Raw genomic sequence first — 23,847 nt, 5'->3', positions numbered from 1 at the left:
AGTAGTCTTCAATTACAAGTGAGGGCTAACCGTGCGGCTAATTGATAAAATGTTTCAGCTGGCGAGCTAACACGCTATCAAGCCCTTATTGGCTATTGCTAGCCAGGAAAAGAATCTCTCCGAGCCTGCGAGCTTGCTACCTGTTAGCTCGGTCGCTAATGGACCAATAAGTACACACAGTTTATTTAAGAAACGTATTTGTACCATCAACTCCCGTCTCCTGACTCTCTTCTAAAAACTTTCCTCTTTTAGGGAGCAGTTTATACCCAAGCTATGATAGCTTCCTCCATTTTGGGCCCTATGTTCCCTCAAAGGTCAGCAAAGTCATTTGTGCAATCACCCCAATCAATTTCACTCCTCGTGTGGATTCCATTGAAATGATTCTGCAGCAAACTTTTGTGGCTTTTAACGCTGGTGTGAAAACATCAAATGTAAATGCTCCGTACTTGTATAGCGCCTTTCTAGTCTTTTCGACCACTCAAAGCGCTTTTACAGTACATCTGCATTCACCAGTCATACACATTCATACACTGAGCCTAAGTGCTCAAACGGAAACTAGCATTCACACTCATTCATACACTGGCGGAACAGCCGCCAGGGGCAAATAGGGGTTCAGTATCTTGCCCAAGGACACTTCGACACGCAACCAGGGGGAGCCAGGGATTGAACCGCCGACCTTCCGATTAACGGCAAACCCGCTCTACCTCCTGAGCCACAGCCGCCCACATCAAACATGTATAGAAATAAAAGCTTGTGTCAGTTGGACATAACTGAGAGGAAATATAATGTCACTGCAACAAGTGTCTGTGCTACACATGTGCAGGACTATTTGTGTGTGTGGACCCTACTGGGGGGGTCACTGCCAGCCTCGGCTTTGGAAGTAGCACTCACTCAACACCATGCTTGCTGCAAACACACACACACACACACACACACACAAACACACACACAAGTACAGAGCACCAGTGTTGTGTTTGGGTAATGCCAGGTGTTACTCTCACTTCTCTCTCTCTCCCTGTGTGTCTGTTTCCTCTCCCGCCCTCTCTGAACATTTCCTTATTACATTATTGCTGAGAACACTGATGGCTTTGAAATGCTGTCATACATTATGATAAATTGATTTTTTTTTACAGACATTTGATGAGATGATTTCATTTTATTTCATAAGGTCAGCCTTCATCTGACAAAGAACAACAACTGAATAAACCTGTTACAGAATTTCAGTTTTAAATGAACAAAATCATGTTTCCCAAGACAGCTACACTGGACTGACTAAAGCCTCATTGAGTGATCGGTCTGTTTCCACACAAACATCCACGTGATTTGCATCCAAATACAGTGTACATGTTATTACATGGACAACAAACAGAATAAAGTCTCAAACAGTTGGAGCTTGTGCTGTATTACCAGCTAAGAGCCATTACAGAGATATACCACAGTTTTGCTTGTTTCATGGTGGTATGGGCAAGAAATATTGGAATATTGATATTTGAGAATTTTGAATGAACCCTGGATTATGTTAAATGACAAAGTTTTGTCACGCTCAATTAGGGTAAAGGGAAATAAAATCTGGTTAAGGTATAGTTAGAGAAAAGCAAACATTTATTGCAGGTCTGTGATGGGATGCAAACACCTGAAGAATCTGAGATGTTAAACTACTCCTTCCTCTGCACCCTTTAGCTACGGCTAAATACCTATGGCTCCGTTGCTACGCTGTAGCCGACATGCGCCTTCCTTGGAAGTTTAACTGCATGGGACTACAGTGGCGACAGATTAACCATGTGGGGACTACATGAACTGTGATTGGCTGCCTTGTTTTCTGATGCTGGTGGAGACTGTTGCAATTAAAGGGAACATTAAGGAAGTTGAAAGAGGAAGTTTTCTTCTCGTCTTCAGTAACACACATGCCGCAGCTACCAAACCAAACCACAGGCTGCAGTCAGACTGACTTTGGCAGTGTGGCAAAAAAAGTGGCCCTTACATTCATTTGAAAGGCTCTTTCCAGTCTGAACGCTCACTTAGAGACACATTCAATTCAAGTTGAGTTTTGACATTTTGCGACTTTTTCTGCTGTCTTTGTCGTGTATATTTGTTGTGTATCCTGAACTTGGAAAACACCTCAACTAGGGTTGTTTTTAAATGTGCTGTATAAATAAATAAACTTGATTTACTTTCGCCTTCCACCACTGAACATGAATCATGAAACCTCCAAAATAAGAGCAATCCCAAAGCACTGGGCTGGAAGATGCTGTGTTACCTTTTTGCTGAGGTTTAGTTATACATCTATTAAACTACAGAGACAGGTATAAGAACGTTTTGGGGTTTCTTCATGCGATTGAATCTGCTGCTTTAGCTGGTAGAGACATTACACTATGTCTTTTCAACGTGGCCTGCACCGTGACAAGCCGTGTCTTCTCTTCTGGTGCATGTAGTACTCTGTTTACTTTGATGCACAAGCCACTGATTCAAATCAGCATATGGGACTGCTCTTTGTGCTGTATTAAAATTAAGTGAAACCACACATAACTGACACAAATTGGCGCTGTGCCTGTTTACTGTGGATACAGATGGCTGACCAACTCCAGTCTGCTATACTGCTTGCCACTAGAGGGCGTGTCTTCACCTAAATCCTCCTCCCATCTCTCTTTTTTCTCTCCGCCTCCCAGCAATACACACATAAACAGCACACTTATTGTATACTGTATATTCTGTTCTATACACAGTGTCTTCTGTGTAAACATTACTGTATATAAACAAATAAACTGTGTATTATAACTTGTATACAGTGTAGAGAAACACAGTTGTGTTTTTGTGCAGGTTATTTACAGTCAGAGATTTGGGCTGATAGAGAGAGACGGGGGAGGGAGGGAACAGCTGAAGTCTTTGTGTCTGTTGTGTCTATCAGCCAGCCGGTGGCATCACACACACACACACACACACACACACACACACACACACACACACACACATTTACATATACACGTGCACTAAAGATTACTAAATCACAAAGGCGCGTGTGTGTATGGGTCTTGACTACAGTGTTTTCCGGGACTTTCTCTCTAATCACCCCTATGTCTCTCTCACTCTTTGTAGATATGAGAAGATTTCACACATGAGGTGAGGTGTGTGTGTGTGTGTGTCTATCGTGTCAGGGCTTGCTGATTCGGGGTCATCCAGTTTTTCCTCACAATCATCCGATCAGACGGGATCTCTTATTTACACCTGTGTGTGTTCCTAGAATAACAAGGTGGCGTTTGTGTCTCTGCATGTGTGTTCACACAGCCAGATATTATGAAAGAGAAAACTGGCGGCCCGCTCACAAAGAGGAACTAGAAGAGAGACTGAAAACTGGCCACACACACACACAAACACACACACACACACAGACAGGTAGTAGGCTGATGATTTTTCATAGTGTCTTATTACAGCCAAACTCACGATTTAGTCGTTCTCAGTTACAATTTGTTTCTGTTTCTGTTTTCAGAGTAAACAAGAATGAAAAGTAGCTTGTTTGGAGCTGAACGATACTACAGTGGGCTACCTGTTAAGCAGGAAACCATTTCACTAAATTAGCAACATTCTTGTCATGTTTTGCAACATGGAATCATTTCCCATGTGCTCGTTTTGACATGTTTTTCTAGTCAAAATAAACTCCCATCCATGAGCATGCAATGTCCCTGTAGGACATTCATTTGTGAAATGGGACGCTGCTGCTCAGCAATCTGTGTGTAAGCACTGAAAATCCTCAAAAACGGTTAGGCCTCCAGATGCTGATCACTGAATCACTACTTCATGATTGCAAAGTAATCAAACTACAGGCTAATGACAGTTGCTGTGACAGAAAGTTCGTGTCCACCACTCGGACTGAAAACAGCCTTGAGAGCGTTCTGCTTCAAGTACCGATGACATGATGAACAATGATCCTGGAAGGTCGGTTCGAGTAACAGATTCATGAATCTGAAGGTTTATCAGATGCCAAAACACTGCACAGGCGTTTATAATACCGTGAGACAGACTTTAACATCTACCCCGGCCACATGCCTTTTATCCTCCTCCAAGATCTCGAGGTAAACATTATAAATGCTCCATTCATTCACTGCCCCACCTGTTTGTCTTGGTGTCTCTGTAAGGCACCGTTCATGTTTGTAATGTTCGTTTTTAACTCTTCACCATTAAAAATATTAAAAATAAACTACATGAATGAGCGCACTGCAATTTTCGTTGCTGCCGTCAGCCTGAACGTGGCCTTTTCACTTTGGAGAAACACTAGTTTAGTGTGGACAGGAGGCTAAAATCGGCAGAAACAAACAAAAGCAGCAGTTTCTACTAAAATCAACGTTGATACTTTTTAAAACATCAGAAGTGAGCTATGAGGACATTTTAGGGATTCGGGGGTGCCATGTAGTTCAAATATATTTTCCACTTAAAACAACATTTTTGCAAACAAGCTTCAGCAGACTGAATTCAGGAATAGGGTTTAATAATTAAATTAAGTTTATTTCAGAACTCCCGAACTCCCTCTGTAAATCACAAACTTCAAAGTGAAACAGACAAATTAACTCAGACTTTTGCGATAACAAAACAGCTACTGACATCAGATCCACAGAGCAGCTCTACGCTGACTTAAACACTGTGTAAATAGTGCTCAAATCATGAGTGTATCAGTATCTCTCTGTGGTGTAACAAAGCGCTTAATGCAGTGACTAATGATCGCTGAGTTTGACAACTTTGACTTCCACCCCCACACACACACCCCCCCACACACACAAAAACCACTAGTCAAGCCACTAAACCATTCATTGCTGTCAGCAGCTCAACTAACCACTTCCTACGCAGACAGTTAATGTCATCTTTGAGGTTTTAGGTGGAGAAGCTCTGCTCAACATGTCTGTTCATGTGGCTTGTTATCATACAATACACTCAACTCCATTATATACAAGTATTCACGCTTTCCTCCAGAAATAATGGTGGAAAGGCTTGTGAAACAACACAAAAAGAATTTCATCAGTAGGCTAAAAGTTAAACGATCGGTTTGGGGATATTTTATATTTTTATTAATACCATATTCAGACCCAAACCAGCGGTGAATGTATCTCCTATAACAAGAACTTAGTGTGTATCACAGCCTGATGTCTCCTCTTCCTCTGTGCCATAGAGCGCCATTGTTTAAAACCCATCAATGAGCTTCGCTGCTGCACTGGCTGACATTTATTCTGACTCAGTCACACAAACATTGTCCTGCAGCCCAAAAATTCTCACTAGAGCGTCACATGTGGATTCATCCGCCGCTGAAAATAGTCCCCAATAAATGCACAATTTGATTAACATCTACATGTGTGCAGCCGTGTTACAAAATTACATTAAACATTTTTAAACATGAAACGATGTATTTGTCAGGAGTTTTTAAAGATTTACATCTTTGGGAGGAACCAGTGGGTTTTGAGCCACGAGCCACAAACGGGAAGTCAGAAAGTATTGAGAGACAGACTGACACATCGTTACTTTGCTGCACTATGGGATTTAATGATCATAACAAAGATTTAGAACATTGCAGGATGAACTGTAATAACTTTAATACTAATGACTTTCCCATCAGCCTCAGGCGTACGCTGTTAGTTAACGCTAAGTAGCTAATGTTAGAATGCTAACATGCTAAACTCATAGCATTACGCTGCCTACACGCAACCCGACAGAGCATCAGAACACGGCTAGAGACTCAGTCCTTCGCTATAAAACAAACGTAAAAGTTAAAAATAGTTTGGATGACATTTTAGTTGCACTCCGCCACGTGTTGTTATTGTAACATGATAATAATGGGCCTTAGTAGGAGGCTATTAAAAACACATATAAGAAAGAATGCAGGAACAATAAAAACATATAGTTAACAATTACAGAGAAGACATATGAACCTCAAAGCATTAGGTGTGGGTTTCCTGCATTAACCACACTGATGCAGGTTCAAAAACCAACATGCTTTGTATTTTAAAATGCTGTAAAATGAACCTCATTGTTCTCTGTGCAGTCACATTTGCATGAAAACAAATTCCCGCTCCTCAACTTTTTTCGTTTGAATTCTGCTGCACATTAATTATTAATATGCTCATTTTTCAAGAGAAGGACTGTGGAATCTGTCAAATATTGACAGCCAATGCCATATTTCCATTTAGCTGGGGAGTACTTGTCATTTTTACGTGTGTTTGTGAACGTGTGTGTGTGTGTGTCTGTTAGCAGAGCTTGTGTACACAGGACTGGTGTTTTAAATAGATAAGTTGACATTTGCCTGCGACTGATTTAGAGTAACTGTGGTCTAGTGTGTCCGTTAAAGACGGCGGGGGTGTGGGGGTGTGTTGAATGGTGTGTTACGAGGAAGTTGTGTTGAATACTGTTTTTATTCACATGTACTTCCCCTAATTTATTCAAGTTGTGTTGTGTGCTTGTGTAAAACACATTTCAACCAGTGTGAGGTTTTAAAGGCTGCTCTCACTTACAGTCAATTGCAGTATAGCTCATATTTGTGTCAGCAAAAACAAATCTGCATTTATCTTTTCACTGTGTTTGTATTTGCGTGTTCTTATGTGTACCTCTTCCACTGCGGCCAACGAAGCGCAGGTCGTTGAATCTGGCCACTTGGTTCTTGATGGCGGCCGTGGCGTTTCGAAGCTCAGCTGAGTAGTTCTCATCGTTCCCCGCCATCACCGTTACCAGGGTGCCATCGGGAATGTCGCCAAGGCCAACAACCTGGCCACATGATGGAGATAATGAGGTGAGGCGATTAAAGTATCTATGAAACATTGTCATGAATAACAATGTCAGCTTTTATTATCAGTTTGAAATTGAGTTTGTCTGCTCTGGTTGTTGAACATTTTCAAACACAGATCTGTGGTTAAATGGGAAGAGGAAAGTGTGAGCGTTCCAGGGATACAGGAACCATGTTGGTCGGACCCTGTGAGCCCAAAGGTGTTATTCAAAAGTGTATTTATACAACAAAACAACAAAAAAAACCCCCAGATTTTCTTGGATTTCTATTGTTTTCTTACTTCGACGTTCTGGAATTACAGTTCCCGTCATGTTTTGGGGGATACGAATAAGCAAGAAAGTATTGAATTTATCTGGTGCGCCCGTCTTCTGGGTTTGTTTTTTAACGTCTGTCACAAACACAAGTCAACAGTTCACACAGCCTGCTTTAAAGCCCTGACACAACCTCACCTCTCCCACCAAGGATATATCGGACTAAAAGTGTCATTAACTTGTGGCACGTTCCATTTACCACCATCGCGTTCCAGTACAACAAATTTATGTCGGAAAACCAAGATTGACGACCTCGAGCCATGTATAGCAATGCCAGGTGATAACAACGCATTACACTGTATTTTGCACATACTAACACCACATAGCAACGTGTCCACAGATGTAAGTACCTACAACTTTCACTGTGTTGATGCTCAGAGCAGCCATCTTGGAGGTTCACCCTACTTTTACAAGTCAGAAATATGACTTAATGAGACGTTCCAGTTAAAAATCCGACTCTGAAATTCCGCCTTCCCAGTTCACTGAAACCAGGTGATGTTAACTTTGTTGGAAGCTGATTTAGCTAAATGAATTTAAAAATATAAAAATTAATTTTTGCTGAAAGGGTCAGTGATGTTGCCATGGAGTTCCTGAGCTAGCTGTGTGCTACACATAGAGCCCCATTTTGAACCGATAGCTGTTTTCTGTTTGGAGAATCAGCTATTAGCACTTTCTGTTTGCAGTGTGATGATAGATGCAGAGACGATGACTGGATTTCTGCAGAAAACACATCATTAAAAACGTTATCATGAGCGTCTTTTTTTCTATGTTCTGAAGGATTTGATTGGTTCATACTTATTCGAATGTTTATGGATATTCGATATAGCCAGTATCTCTGTAAAAATCACATGCGCACACACACACACCACACACAGTACAATGCCTTAACCTATTAGACGATAAAAGTTTGCCTCATGCTAATATGTCCTGCTAGCGCCAAAGCAAATGACATTATATGCTTCTGGCTTATCAGGTTTCTACTTCATCATGGGGGTCACACAAGGTCACACACAGAGACACAAACAGCTTATAGTCTTTCTGAACTAAAAAATTCCATGTAAAAGATGCAAATTCTGAAATAAAAGGTCAATTATTCTCCCTTTTGAAAATGAAACTCTCCCAAAAAACACATGTGTAAAGACGTGTGCACTAGAGAGCACATTCTCCTCCACCACACCTACGCAAATACAGAGGGAGGCCTATTTCCATATTAACGCTAATCACACCAAACCATCCATGTGCAAATGACTGCCACAGAAACTGTATTGTGGATGGTTTCTCCTATAACCCTGCGCTCCCCAAGCGAGTAACCACACCACGATAACTGGGACGCTTTTGGGTTAACCTCTGTGTTAAACCTTGATTTCTCGTATTCTTTTCCAGGGAACAACACTTGTGTGAAATATCTAACTTACCACTAATATCTCACCACCTAAGTTGCTTTGAGTATGATTTGAAATATGAATATGCTGATGTTCCAATAACCCAGCAGTGACAGTACTGATCTGACAGCCTGTCGTGGAATGCGATTGGATACAATGCTTGTGTAATAGTGAAGCAGCAATGACTCACTGGCTTTGACAGGAGAGGTCTTGGATTGAAAATAGTTTACACTGAAGAACACACACACACACACACACAGCCGCAGACAGGGGAGAGACTGGCAGCAATGGACCATGAAACCAGCCCAGCAGAATAAACAAGACAGAGGAAACAATTATGAAGCTCTCAGGCCCGTGTGTGTGTGTGTGTGTGTGTGTGTATGTGTGTGTTCTGTAACACGAACGGTCTGTGTGTACATACACTACATACACATTGTACCTGTGTGTACCTAGAGTATAGTGTGTGTGGTGTCATGTATGCTCCACATTTGCATATTTTAGCTTGTACGTGAAACATGTGTGTCAACGTGTGTGTGTGTGTGTGTGCCTCTCTACATATGTGTGTGCTTGAGCGTGCGTCATAACAGTCATCCATTATCAGTAAAAAGCAGTGACATCCGCTCATGACACTACATAATGATGCATAATGCACCAAACTCACACTCTCTCACACATACACACACACTGGCATGCACGAACACTAATGCATTAAACTCAATAAATCAATCGAGTGTGCGTTCTGCGGCTAAAAGCTGCTTTTCCACAAATGCATTTTGTCTCAAAGTGCAGGAAAGCCGTCCACAGCCACGCACATCGATACATGAGGGAATACACTCCAACGAAGATGAACCCATCACTGTACATGTGAAAACACTGACGGAGGATGTTTTTCTTCTAGAGATATTCAACTTCTGTCACTCGGGAAAACCCCTAATCTACATAAAAAAAGGTTAGAAAAAGATTAGATTTCGTTTATGTGTGTAATTGTCTGATCAGATGCTGTCCAGTGAAAACCACGTATCTCCAAATTGTCCTACTTGTTAAGCAAAAGAAACCATTTGAATGATCTGAGAAATGCTTCGGCACGGGGTCGAGGGCCGGCTTGTACCTCTCCGCTCGTGAAACGTTTTATTAAAGATGCATGTGTTTTTACAGGACAGCAGGGTTTTGTTGTTTAGGGACAAATGTCTTGGACAATATTTTTGATGCCCAAATATTCTCTCTCTCCCCTCATCTGTTAGGTGGGGGAAAAAAACTCAGAAGTGCTGAAATAATGAATCAGTTAGTTGATAAATAAATATGATGTAATTTAAAAAGCAAAAATTCCCTGATTGCAGCTTCTCAAATGTGAGGACTAGCTGCTTTTTTAATATTGTATATTTTTTTATTATCTAGTAAAAATGATTATTAAATAATGTTACATATAATGACGATCTGATCATGTTAAAAACATTTTATCAAGTAACTGAAAATATAAAACAGAAAACATAATAAAAAAGTTTCATCCCACAACTAACCAATATTTTATGTACTTAAGTAAAAACATGCTGACAAATTGGGTTACAGCCATTATTTGCAGTAATGCTGCAGTGTAAAAATACTCACAGATCTGCATGGTGTTATCAGCTAAATGTACTCGGAGTGTTTAATGCTATAGTCACTCAAGGCAGAGCTGATTATAACTACTTGTTGTTTATTCTGTAAGAATCAAATATATTTCAGTGGTTGATGAAGTTTTGCTTAGTTTGTAAAGTAATTATAGCTGTCAGTGAAGTGTAGTGGAGTAAAAAGTAGAAGTCTACAGTAACACACACACCACACCTTAAAAGCAATGGGCAGGGTCTTGTTACACCTCCAGTGTGTGGGCAGCACAGAGCACAGGAAGTTGGGACTGTCTGTCTTCACCAGCTCACCTGGATGATCTGAGATCACCTGAAAAACGTCACAATTTTCAGGTGTCAGCAACGTTTAGATGTTGGATGTTAGAACAAATTGTGTGTGTACATTTCCTTCCATGTCATCTTACCTCCACCATGCCGCGGTCGGCCATGCGCAGTTTTCCCACCAGAGCGGACCCGCCTCCGGCCTCCTGGGCGCCCAGAGGCAGGGCCTCGGCCATCTTCCCCCCCGATGCGAGGGTGGTGGAGGGGGGGGTGTAACGCCGGCCGGGGGCTGGGTCTGACAGACAGAACAGACGAGGTTAGTTAGATTTCCCTTTCTGCTGCTCTAAATATCTCCAGATTGGAGATGTTTGGTGGCAACAAATAATATCAGCAGAGGCCAAACATAAATCTGGAGCTGCAACAAACAAACAGGCAATCAATTAATTACATTTTAATTATAAAGCGCCAATTCACAACAACAGTTACTGCACTCTTTATGCACCGCAAGTGACCCTACTCTTTTTATTATATATATGTTATAATTATAAAGTTCTTATCTCAGGGGATTTTATTGTCATTATATATCATATATTCTATACTGTGTTCTCTAATGTTTTATTGCTGTACTTTTACCTTGTAATTACGATATATGTATATAAATAAAGTTGATATTGAGATAAATAAATCATATAAATCATTGAAGTTGCAAATGTGAAAGATTTCTTGTACAATAATATATTGAATGGAAAAGTGTAAAGGATATTTTCCTGACATTTTATAAAGCAAAGGATAATCGGGTTCATCGAGAAAATCTAAATAATGATCCGGCTCCCAGTCTGACCACACAAACACAACAACTTTCCTGAAACAATGATCTGGTCTGAATCTTTTAAAGGAGCCCCCTAAACACTGTCTGATGTGTCCATGCTATATATAACTTTTTTTTATTCCCAGAGAGCTGGAAGAGAGATGAGGACAAACGTCAAAATGACATAAACACAACCACACTGACTTGAATACCAGAGTGTGTAGTCATGAAACTACAGGCAGCAGCAGCAGCAGCAGCAACACTTTACATTTTTCAAGTCTTCTTTAAGTGAATAACTGTGAGAGAAGTGACGCCGCATCAGCGTAATAAACACAACCTCATCTGGTCAGAAGAGTGAGTGAAGCAGAGGGAATGTGATAAACGAGCAGCTGCTTGTGTGCAGCGTCGGTTTGTCAGTCAGCCAACCCACAATTGAAGCCACATTGTGGCGGTTTGGAGTTTAGTTTACAGTTTAAAAACCCTCCCACTGCTACTATACTGTACAGCAGCAACACCGGCCAGTGGTTTTGAAACCGGGAGGCCGCAGACACACAGCCAGGAGCTGGCTACAGTTCACTTCACAGTAAATACCCCATTTAGAGTTGTACAGTCCAAACTTCCTCTGTGCATTCCCAACGAGATCTGGAGTAACATGTGAGTGCATTTTTGGGGTCAGAGAAATGAAACCTGTTTGCATAATCTGAGATTAGAATATCTGACAGGACCATCTCTTGGAGTTAAAAGGGTTTTAAGATTTAATCCGAGTAGAGGCTGGTTCGGGCCCTGCAGCAAATATTAAAATAAACAGCCCTGGTTTGTTCTATTCATTTTAGAGGATGTGCTGCAGCTCGTAATACAGCTCCTATGTGGCATTAATGCGGGATCATCCTGTTAAGACACATCTCACTTTGTCGTCGCAGGTCACCCAAATGGCCTTGTTTCATAGCCTATATGCTATGAGTTGCTGTGAAACTATTGTAATTGTAGCAAATGTGTTGGTTAATAATGTTTTTTTTTTTAAATAGAAGGCATCACAGTGTACTTTAAGCACTTCACATTTACTAGTAGATTTTTTAAATTGACATGTCATCATGTTTTTGGTTTATGTGGGCTACATCAAGTTCCACTAAGACTGGAAAATAACATTAGCCTATACCTCCAGCAGGCTGACATTAAAATCAATTAGGATCACTTGAAAACCGTGGAGGAGCACCATCATAAACACACACACACACACACAGACACGGAGCAGTACAGTAAAGTAAGATCCAACACACAAATTAAATCCACCGCACTGATGATCGCTGGGTCCGCAGTGCAACGACGGAGGGGCTTTATGACTGACTGAGTGAGTCTGTGAATGACTTTCTGTTATTTTCCAAACACGCTCGAGCCCATATAAAGCACAAGAGAAACACTGTAAATTCAGACAGGACTTTACCGTATTTTGCGTCCCACAGAAACACCATTTGTGCGCCAGAGTGCGTCCACAGATACAGAAACCTCCCGGTTCGTCTCCTTCACAGCGCAAGAAGCAGCTTTTGTGTGTTTGTCGAGAACTTGTCACGCTGTCGACTTCTTACGTGTCCGCAAACATTCAACCAGTCGCGGCGGATTTTTTTTGCCTTTTTGCGTAAATGGCCTGAACAAGACGACGTCCGAAGCAGATTTCCAACGCGAGCGCGTTTTTCTTGGGTGCGGAATAAAAGTCGCCCCGAGTCTTGTGAACCTTCAAAGCTCCTTCTGTCTCCTCGCAGCTGAAGTGAAGCTTCCACACACGTTTGGCATCACAAGTGGAAGGAAAGTGACAAAACACGATGAGGAGGGGACAGCAAATGTGAACTCATTCACTTTAAATCTCATGTCATCCTGATTGGAGGAGCCGAAGGTGCCGCTACATAGGCCTACAAGCCGCGCTCTCTCTCCATCCCCCGGCTATGTCTCTCTCTCTTCCCCTCTAGATGTATGGACATCCCGGCTGACAGCGCCAAGCTTTTACCGGCAGACCTCTGGATTTGCATCTCATCTGCGCAAGGAGCAGCCCTCAGCCAATGGGCGGGCTCGCCGCCGGCCGTCCCTTGCAGGGGGTGAACCAATCAGCGTTATGTCCGTCGGAGAGGAGGCGGGGTTTAAAGGGGACGGAGAGGGGAGCAAACTGAGCTGCCCTCGCGCTGAGGCCAGTAAGCGTGTGCATCTCTTTGAATTCACCATATCTATGGAATACTGTGCGTACAAGGAGAGAACCTGCAGACACATGTGTTGAAAAAAACATGTTCCCCCTAAATAAAAGTAAAACTGAACAGCGTTTCTAAATCTCCAAAACTCATCACACATAGGCACTGCAATGTGAAGACACCTGCTGCGCCCTCTGCTGCGCCCTCTTCGCTTCTTATGCTGATCCACATGTACGCAGTTTAATGTCCAACAACCGTCTCTCCAAGCTCTCTGATTTCCCCTCACAAACCCTAAAGGCTGTCTGTCACAAAACGCATCCGACTCAGGCCGTCAGTTCCGCGTGTGGACGACAGGGGGCAGTAGGTGATCTCAGTCATGACGCTGCCCTCCTGAATGAACAGCAGCTCCAAATCAAAACTGCAGCGTCGAAGCACCGAGGACACAGACTCCATTTGAAAAAAACAAAAAATGGCAGTTTCACTTTGTTTTGGACCAAAAGAATCGAGTTGGAGCAAAACTCCAAACATCTCCTTCATCATTTGAAGCCAGTTTAAATACCACCCAGCATGATGATGACGATGATGATGATGAATACTATGTTCATGTCTCATGTTAAGTAATTAAAGTAATTCATAAATCAATGATTAATGTGTAGGTCTTGTTTGTTTTTTCAGTTCAGTTTTAGTTATGATTCTATAATTACCTTTTTGTTGACTTGTGATTTGGGGCTTATTTTGTGGCATCTGTCTAAAGTTGTTCTGTAACTCATTATTATTGTTTATTATGATTTTAAAAATATTTCAATAAAGCTTTCCTGGTTAAATAAGGGTTAAGAAAAATAAAATATAATGGTGGCTGAATCCATTACTGATGCTGATATGATATTTCTTTAGCCTACATATTGAAAAACAAGTTATAAATATACTTTTTTTTTCATTATGACATTGATTCAAACTATTTAGTAGAACAAAATCCTACATGTTTAAAACAATTTAAATATTTCTGATTAATTCTCTATGCCATGGCTTTATTTTGATTAAACTTATTCTCATTCATGCATAATTGTGAATTGTGATTCACAAAACATTGATCTGTTCATTTTGCCATGATATGATTATATATTAAGTGATAGCATTGGATTCTACATGAGCTGTATTTGATCCCAATCTGTTTTGGTGAAAGAACAAAAGGAAAGATCAGAGGCAAAACGATACAAACTAGTGAAAGTAAATTGGAAGAAGGAGCCATGTTGTATGCCAAGATTCAATTCTCACATATGTCAGAGGAGACTGATTTATTTGAACAAACTGATACAATGCGGTGAGTTGTATCAGCTGTGCAGCATCTCAGCATCCCAGAATGCATCCTGCTATAATGCAGCTTCAACTGACATTCAGTTATTCCTAGATCTAAGTATACAATTAACACACACACACACTTTTATGTTTTATGTAAGCACTCTGAATTGCCATGTTGTTGAAATGTGCTTTGCAAATAAACTTGCCTTGCCTTACAATTTAAACCACATTTTCCCCTCTCATTTATTTATATGCAGTATATGTTCAATCAAATGTTACAATAAGAAAAACAAAGCAACTTCATCTGGAAGTAAAGAAAGACCTTAATAATTTTCAGTGGATTTGTAACCTGATAGTAAAATGTACACATATTTTATGCAGTTTGAATGAATTTCTTTCCATTTTCCAGTAGGCCATTTTGGGATTTGCATATTACTAAACTTTTTTTCAGGGTCGCAAACAGAAAATTCAAGCCTGATTGGAAAGATTCATTCCACTCAATGCCTCTTCCTGGACACGACGATGTTTAAGTTTGAATTTTAATGTCTAAATTTCTTGATCTGACCAGCTGAATTTGAGGAACTTGTACATACAGTTGACAAAACAGTCTCGACTGCTTGTGCTGGAGCTGTTGACCATATCACACCCTCTTCAGATGTCATTTTCTGAATGTTAAAAGAAGGGAACTCGGAGCACATACATTCAGAAAGTTGGTTTTCAAAGTTAAAAATGATTGCCTTTCTTGGCCTCCATATATAATCTGGTCAGTCCTGAGTCTGGTGCTTAGTGGTGTCACTGTTTGAGGTAATTGATAGAGGAAGATAAGATGTAATACTGATTTTGAATTAAAGAGTCATTTTTCATATAAGACAAGTGATTTCCCAAAAAAACAAAACAAAATGCGTCTGAACATTAAAGGTTAGTTTTTGGTTTCCACTTCCCAGTACCACAAACTTTGCAATCATTTACAGCTTAAGGATCAAATATACAGCATCCTTTGCACCTGCCTGTTTCAGTAAGGCCTTTTTGGGAGTCGACTTGATTTGAGTAAAATCAACATGCTGTCGGATGAGTTTTAGAGAAACGCCAATCTGCCTCTGCATCCATCCCTCTGTAGCCAAAGGGGGGATGATAAAAAATGTAAACGCCTCCAGTCTCGTCTCCGCCTCAGATGGACGTGACGTGATTTGCCCTTGGAAATATCTATTTTTCACTCCCTCTTAGGGCCTGTTTGTCCTTTTCAGGATTTTGGATGTTTTCAAACGACTCAAAATTGCGTGTTGAAAATTCCCCGATTGTTAAGTTTCATAAAAAACCTGGATGTAACATTTTACAATGAAACCACACTAATAATGAACCTATTTCCCCATACACTCACCTGCTTGTATTCAGTACAGTTTTCCTACCATCCAACAAGCTACAAGTTAAACCTGCAGCTGAAGCATTTCTGTCAAGCTGCAATATCATAAAAGTTGATGTCATTTAATCTGACACAGGGCATTTATTCCTCATAGAACACACTTATCAATAATTCAAACACTGAAGGATGCTTTGAAATTATATATCTGAAAATTGAAGGCCTCATGCTTAGTGTACAGATTCTGTAGAAACAAAGTGAGTTTAGATGCTCACAGCAATTCATATAGTCATGCTTATCCTGTTATTTGAGGCGCTGTTCGGAAAATTATGCTTTAAGATGCCTCAGTGCCACAATATGTCTGAATTTTTTCAATTAAAATGTATTACATTTGATTTTATAACTCAATGCAACGCCCGAGTTAAGCTATCCCCTAAAATAAATGACATGGAGGCTGTACACACTGGCTGTAGACGTTATGAATGATTACTCAGACGATCCTTGTAGTTTATTACTTGTGGTAAATATATATGAAATTTAGATATTTTATGACCTTGTAACTCACTAATTACTCCCATCATAAATTGTTATATGTTTTACGTTTATGTTAGATGTTATATGTTTTAATGTCAGCAACCTTGTTAATTGTGCTGCTGCCTGTCTTGGCCAGGATGCTCTTGGAAAAGAGGTTTTTAATTTCAATGAGTTTTCTTTCTGGTTAAATAAATAAAATAAAAAAATAAAAATTATATCTAATCTAATGCTAGACAGTCCTTTCAGTCTTTAAGACTTGAGTATTGGAATCTAAATATTTGTGTAAGGGAAGTTATTAGATGAAGATGCTGTATAAACGTATAAAGGCACAAATAAAGCGAGGAGGGAGAGACAGAAAGAAAGAAAAAACATGACAGAGGGAGAGGAGTTGGATTTCTCTCAGCCAGCGTTTACCACTGACTGGCTCGTAATGTGAGCTGGTCAGTGTCCTCTGATCCATAATCAATACGTAGTCACAACTGCCTATAAAAGTTATTGATACTATCATTGCTTCATATTATTAGCCACAGTAGAATTGCTTCATCAAATTATCTGTAGATCGATCAAATAAATATCGGTGATTCCTCAAATTAAAGATATAGGCCTGTCCAAGAAACATTTCCAGAAGAAGAAGAAGAAGAAGAAGAAGAAGAAGAAGAAGAAAAAAAGCAACACGAAGATTTATTACTGTATATCATATGTCATTTTGTAAGACCATTTTAATAAAGTATGTAAAAATGACTAAGTAATTGTGAGTAATGAAAAAATATGTCATATTTGCACCATCATCCCAGCAAATATCTCTTTTAGGGACACCCTATGGACATGTCAAACATCTTCATCTACTTTAAGGACCAACTCTATTGCCAGACAAGAGCGCTGATATTTTACAATCCTGAAAAACGTCACTGAAAACATTTTCTTTACATGTTCAGTGTCAGCGGTTTTTCACATTCTCACCTTCTACATACGTACGTTTTAATATAAAGGCGAGGTTAATTACATGCCAGGTGACAGGACGCAAACTCTGGTGGCCTACATGAAGGATAGACCTCCACACCCATAATTAAATAAAAGTAACACAATTCAACACAATTTGGCACTGAATGTTGGCATCGCGTTAAAATCGTGAGGTGAGGAAATGTCCGCTTCATTCCTGGGGATACCTTACTGTGAAGGATAACTACAACTCTTTAAGGAACCCGGTAGAATCCCACAAAATCTCTCTATTGACTACTTGAATAACACCAGAATAACACCAACAACTCCTGAAAGAACTTACAGAACTCATCCAGGACTCCTGGAGCCCTTCAAGGCATTATAAAACCTACTAGGATAACTCTACCAAGGAAATGAATTTGAGGAGTATAATGGAATACAGGCATGAAAGCGGACTAGAAAAGTCCTTACTTTAGCAAGAGAGTTTAGTTTAGGGCACCAAATCCCCAGCTGCATAAGTTAAAGTGGTCAGAAGCGACCAGCTACTTGTACCGAGAAGCTCAAAGTCATGCAAAATATGAAAAGAAGAAGTCATAGTATTGATTAATACATACATCAACAGTTAAACATGATAAAACAAGAAAACTGGCATGAACAGACCAGACATGATGGTGGCGATGATGACTATGAGGTGTCAAGAAGATTTAGCTTTTACCAAAGAGTCCGCTGCCTGTCCGGCCTTTCCTCATCAGGTACATGGCCCAGGACAGGGGGCCAGAGCTGGAGAATGCCCCAGGGTTCATGCTTCAATCCTGGGTGCAGAAGCAACAACAGCTGCGGCCCAATTTCCAATACCAAGAAGAAAGAAAAAAGAAGGTATCAAGGAAAAAAAAAAGTAATAATAAGAAGAGGAGAATTGGAGGGAATAGAAAAGACAGAGAAGGAAAAGGAAGAAGTTACGTTTTGTCACTTTTTGTTAGCTCAAAGTCCAAAATTGTAAGTCAACAAGAGCACTTAAACGCGAGACAGACAACTCATTCGGCAAAGAGAAGCTCCAGCGTTTCCTCACCTTCACCAAATGCTTTTATACCCCTCATTCTTCTCCTCACCGCCCCCCCCTCCATCTCCCTCCATCTCACCCTACATATTAGTAAAGAACAGAAAGAAAGAGAGGGAGTAAGAAGCGAGGGAGAGAAGAGGAGGTGGTGGAGAAGGAGGAGAGGAGCCAGTCAAGCTTAATTCATTTCCTCCTTCTCTAAAGCGTAGCCACAGGGGACACGACTCCACTTTGCCCTCAGGCTTTTTTAGGCTGCTAATTTCATTTAGCTACTCAAATGATTTTCTCCCCTTTTTTTCTCCCTCCCTCTCTTCCTCCTTGCCTCCCGCTCACCTCCCTCTTTCACACTATTTGGAAGTTCTTGTTGAAAATTGAGGTCACTCACTTGAGTTTGCACGACACTGCTCTGAGAGCTGATTTGTTAAATTTGTTTTATTATTTGATCGTATTCAAACTAGCGTCACTGTTACTTCTGTTTAGCACACTAGCTAACATGCCTTGTAGATATCATGTAATTTTGCAGTGTCACACGTTGGTTGCTTATAGCCTCTGATTAGCTTGTTAGCTAGCAAAGCTGTAACCAACAAAATCCTCAGGTTGTCTACGAGTGTCTGTCTTAAGCTACGCTGGAAAGAAGAAATTTATTTAGCAAATGATTCCTCAAATTCCCTTTCCCCCCTCTTCACCCTTCCTGTTTTTAAAGTAAATGTTTTTAGTTCTATATTCAATATCTTTATTTTTTTTTATAACATTTGGATCTGAATGTAGCTTTATTAGCATCTGACAAGCTAACAAACCTGAAAACCAACAAAAATGTTATTAAGTTAATATTTATACTTTTCTTAATCTACAACAAGAAAGAGTAAAGAAACAAGGACGGATGAACGTGCAATGGAGAAAAAGAATAAACATTGAGAAGTGAAGAGGAGTTTGTTTTGGAGTAGAGGCTAATAAAGATGAACACTTATTTTACAAACCTGGTTTTGGTAGTATACTATGCTACACGTTAATAACTTAATGATGTTTGAACTGTTCCAGGGACAAGGGGTTAGGGTTAGATTTATACTTATATACAAGGTAATGAGTAGTGTTGTAGTACTCGAGACCACATATTGATGGTCTTGATCTTGTCTTGGACTCGACCGCATTTGTACTTGGTCTTGTCTCGGTCTCGAACGTTGAGGACTCGGGATTTTATTTCAAGACCAGTCAAGACCATAACTTTGGGAATATCAACAAACTGCTTTTGCATTGTCTGATTTATTGCTTAACATCCTAACTTTGATTGGATGTAAAACGTATTTCTTCAAATGCAACCAATAACCCTAATTAAAAATGTGTTGTTCCTGTTAACGACTGTCACCCCTCCCCGCGATGGTAAGCGTGGAAAAGGAGCGTTTAATAAAGATGCTTACGTTGACTTTGCCTCTCAGAGTTTGTATGTGGGCGTTTTTATGGGAATCTGGATCTTTCAGATCAATCTGAGAAGTACCTATGATCCTGTTTTACATTTTACTGTGTGTCATGTAATGTGGGGAACTGGTCTTGGTCTTGTCTCGGTCTCGCCCTCCCTCTGTCTTGGTCTCGACTTTGTCTCAGCCCCTAAAAGCCTTGGTCTTGTCTCTGTCTCGATAAACCCTGTCTTGACTACAACACTACTACTGAGCGTAAAAAAAACTTTATTTGGTTGACACCTTTAATTGATTATTCCTAACACATAGTTCATTAAGCTAATGCAAAGTTAACCACATGGCTAGTAGCCTACCAGCGCTTCCTGAAAGTTTTTGTGCCACACAGGGCTGGGTCCAGTATCACTCTCGATTGACTATAGTCTACCGTGCACTTTATTACTGTCAGTCATTTTATTGTGTTATTGTGTGTTCAGATTGTGAAATGAATTCACTATATAATGCTTAACTCTCTACATTTAAGCAAAAGAAAAGGTAGTGTCCATGGCATTCACACTACTTTTTTTGCCAGCCATCCCACTGTTCTATGTGTCACATTTGTGATTCATTTTTACTTTAAAATTCAGAAACACTACACCTCTCAGTTAAAAAACCACATTGTGATGATTCATTAGTCTCTGAAATGTCCTACAGAACTATTTCACAGCAGACATTTTGACTTCCACGACCCTGGAACTGGCTCACCTAAAAGGAATACGCTCCTTTTTAATCTGATAACTTACATCTGTGCTTTTCCTGCTATTACAAGGCAACATGTCGGCTGTGAGTAGGTCTACTGCGTGTCTATAATGCATGGGACAATAAATGTATGAACAAAAGGATGATTTAGGACATGGCAGAATACCCAATGACCACAGGGATGTTTGTTAAGTGGTGTCCAGGCGAGAGGAAGTGGCTTCTTTTATGCATTTCCCGAAAACTCATGCTGTGCTATAGTTTGATTGTGTTCCAGTTTTTAAAGCCAACATTGGCTAAAAGAAGTTTCATGTGTTTCTTTTCAACTTAGTTACTACTTAAAACCATGAAAAGAATATGAAATTCACAATTTAATGAGTTGTATTCATAAAAGTTAAACGCTAAGGGGCTTCCCACAGCGTTACAAACTGATGCCAAGTGGTCTTGATCACGCGTCCATATGTGATGATTGATTCGAATGAAGCCAAGAGCTCCCTTTAGTCCAGGTTGCAGCAGCTAGGTCGACACCAACTCAACATCCTGAATGTAAACCAAAGGTTGAATTGGATCTTCCTCAGCGAACCATTGCTCTCTGTTGGTTAAAGCAAAATGGAGATGCACAACCAAACCTCAAGGTGGCCGTTTGACACACACACACACACACACACACACACACACACACTGGAGGACAGTGCGCTTCCCACAGCGACTCCCCCAGAGGCCCTTTGACTTGTGACATCACCACAAAACTCGCTGTGTGGGTGTTTCAAAGAAAGACATGGAGCGTGTGTACACTGACTGTGACTGTGACCCTCAGTGGCAACCTCAGACCAGCAGTGTGTGTGTGCGTGTCTCTGGGTTATGGTGAGCCACAGTGGTTGTCTGAGGTGTTCACAGTGAACCCAAACCAGGCCCACGAAAGCTCAGCTCAACCTGTGTGTGCAGCCTGGTGGTACGCCATAGTGCAGCTGTGGATGTATCACTGCTTTGGTAGGCACACACATGTTTTGGTACAGGAGAAGGAAAGTTGTCCTGTTTTTTTCTCTCTTATTCCTATTCTTTTATATTTTGCATTCTTCATGTAAAACCACAAACCACATTTGGTTTCAATGAGAAAGACAAAAGCCACTGAACGAAAGATTTTTTTTCCCCCTTTAACTCGCCATTACTCGTTGGAAACTCTTCTTCATAACATCATAAATCATATGTGTAGACTCGCTGGTGCAAAGTTCAAGTTAGCTGTCTCTGACAAAACATCGCCACGATGCAACACAGAAGAATCCTATTTCTGGCCCATGCAGCTACACAGAGAAGGTTTTATATCATTTATTTTGTTGTTCTGTTGGTTTCTAGAACCCTAGAGTGAAAGTCTGCAGATTAGTCACAGACTTGTTGTGTGTTTAAAAGCCTGTTTGTTGTACCTTTGGATAAGGCCTTCTGTTTTGCATATGCACAGGTTTATATTTATTGTATTTTACATAAAGAGGAGGACCGCAGAGTCACTGTAATTAGCGTGTATCTGTAGTTTGTGTAAGTGTATCCGCCGATGCTGCAATTACATCCATGCAGCTGCGGTACGTACTGTCACACACATCTTCTGTGCTGCACCCTATACCTTTCACCATTTAAACATGCATAACAATTTTAGAGCATATATAATTACAAAATGACTAGCTTTGAAATGCATCAGGTTTTCAGGGTACATGGGTGTAAGATAAGACTCCTCACACTCTGCACACAACATTTATAATACCCTGCCTTGTTGCCTTCTTGTTTTGTTGTTGCATTATTGTTGTTTCAAGTATTACAATTCAAGTTATTTACGTGTCTCCTTGTATTGATTAGGACTGTTGAGTGTGATATAAAACACAGCACTAAAATAACCAAAAACTACTAAGGGGCTGTGCAAAAAGGGAATATATTTTATCTTTAAATGTTTTAGAGAGCATAAAAGAGTCTTGTTTGTTATTATTTAAGGTAATTATTGGTCAAAATGATGGCTTTTTGAGTGTGACGTGCTGACATGAAGGTGCACATGGAGGGCGTTGCTCCAACAGGTTCATTTAAGGGAGCATGTCACAATGACGGATATTATATTTCATGTCCCAAGTATTCAGTATGTAAAAAGATTTAAGAAGAAACAGTTAAATGCACTATGATCATGGCGAAGTGGAAAAGGGGAATAAACTCTCTCTTTCTGCCAGCGGCTGTCTGTCCCTGTCGTCCCCTGAGCTGAGGCCACCCTGAGGCCAGTGACAGTGGCATGGCAAGGATCAATACCACACAGACAGACACACACACACTGCCACCCTGAGCGAGGGATCGATGGAGGGATAGAAAGAGTCTGAGGAAAAGGAGACGTCCTCTGGTTTAACTCTCATCAGCACCTTTAACACTTCATCACAGTCTGTTTAAAGGACATTCTCTCTTCAAATATAAACATCCATCCATTTCGGTACTACCTGATCGTAGTTTCACAAACACTTGCTTAAATGAACAATTATTAAGATAAAGTGAAACTTAAAATGAAGATGTCACTGAGTTGAATGCCCTTTTAAACCTTCTCATCCTCCCTCAAACCATTTTATATTTAGAGAGAAGGGATTTAAGAAATACAATTTTATAAAAGTATTCAGCAATAAAACCAGGTTTTAGATCCCTAAACTTGCTTTTCTTGGTTTCAGGCCGGCTTCACACGCTTTTGTTAATCAGAAATTAGGGCCACATCAAAGCATTACAGCCAAAAATACAAGTTTTACAAAAATGAGAATTGATTTAAAGCAACATTAGATTAGTTTTTTTGTGTGATTTAGCCCTTACTTATTATAATTACTTATGATCACAACCTAGCAAGTCACCAACTTTGCTTAAAAATGAGAGATAAAAATGATAGAAAGCAGACATGGATGAGCCAGTTCAGACACTTCTGCGGCTCAGTGGATTTGTATCAAAGTGCTCTCATCAATTGATCAGTGACGGAGGAGTTAGCAGTTGTCTCTAGTTAACACACACACACACACACACACACACACACACTAACACACACACACTATATGCACACCTTCTCTATAATTCATGGGGTGTATTGTACGGATGCAGTTAACTGCCGCTTAAAAGTAATTAATTGATTTTCTGACATATCAGTTAGCATCAGCACCAAAAGACACACACACACACACACACACACACACACACACGCACA

At 40.4% G+C, this 23,847-nt stretch overlaps 1 protein-coding gene across 2 annotated transcripts in view; it reads right to left on the bottom strand.

The window, feature by feature from the left end:
* runx1 (RUNX family transcription factor 1) overlaps positions 1-18,247 on the bottom strand; it is a 30,040-nt gene extending 11,793 nt beyond the window's left edge. The window contains exons 1-4 of one of the 2 annotated variants that reach the window (XM_046060601.1): positions 18,160-18,247; positions 10,477-10,628; positions 10,272-10,382; positions 6,582-6,738 (exon numbers count right to left, since the gene is read on the bottom strand). In XM_046060601.1, the coding sequence (XP_045916557.1) occupies positions 6,582-6,738; positions 10,272-10,382; positions 10,477-10,628; positions 18,160-18,247 (508 nt within the window). Of the gene's footprint in view, positions 1-6,581; positions 6,739-10,271; positions 10,383-10,476; positions 10,629-12,582; positions 13,057-18,159 lie in introns of those variants that run through there. The other variant, XM_046060607.1, reaches the window with a different exon arrangement.
* Positions 18,248-23,847: the final 5,600 nt, after the last annotated feature.

Source organism: Micropterus dolomieu, linkage group LG01 (genome assembly GCF_021292245.1).
Source record: "Micropterus dolomieu isolate WLL.071019.BEF.003 ecotype Adirondacks linkage group LG01, ASM2129224v1, whole genome shotgun sequence".
Taxonomy (NCBI): Eukaryota; Metazoa; Chordata; class Actinopteri; order Centrarchiformes; family Centrarchidae; genus Micropterus; species Micropterus dolomieu.
Note: the sequence above shows the minus strand (reverse complement) of the source record. Positions and strands in the feature narration are given on the sequence as shown.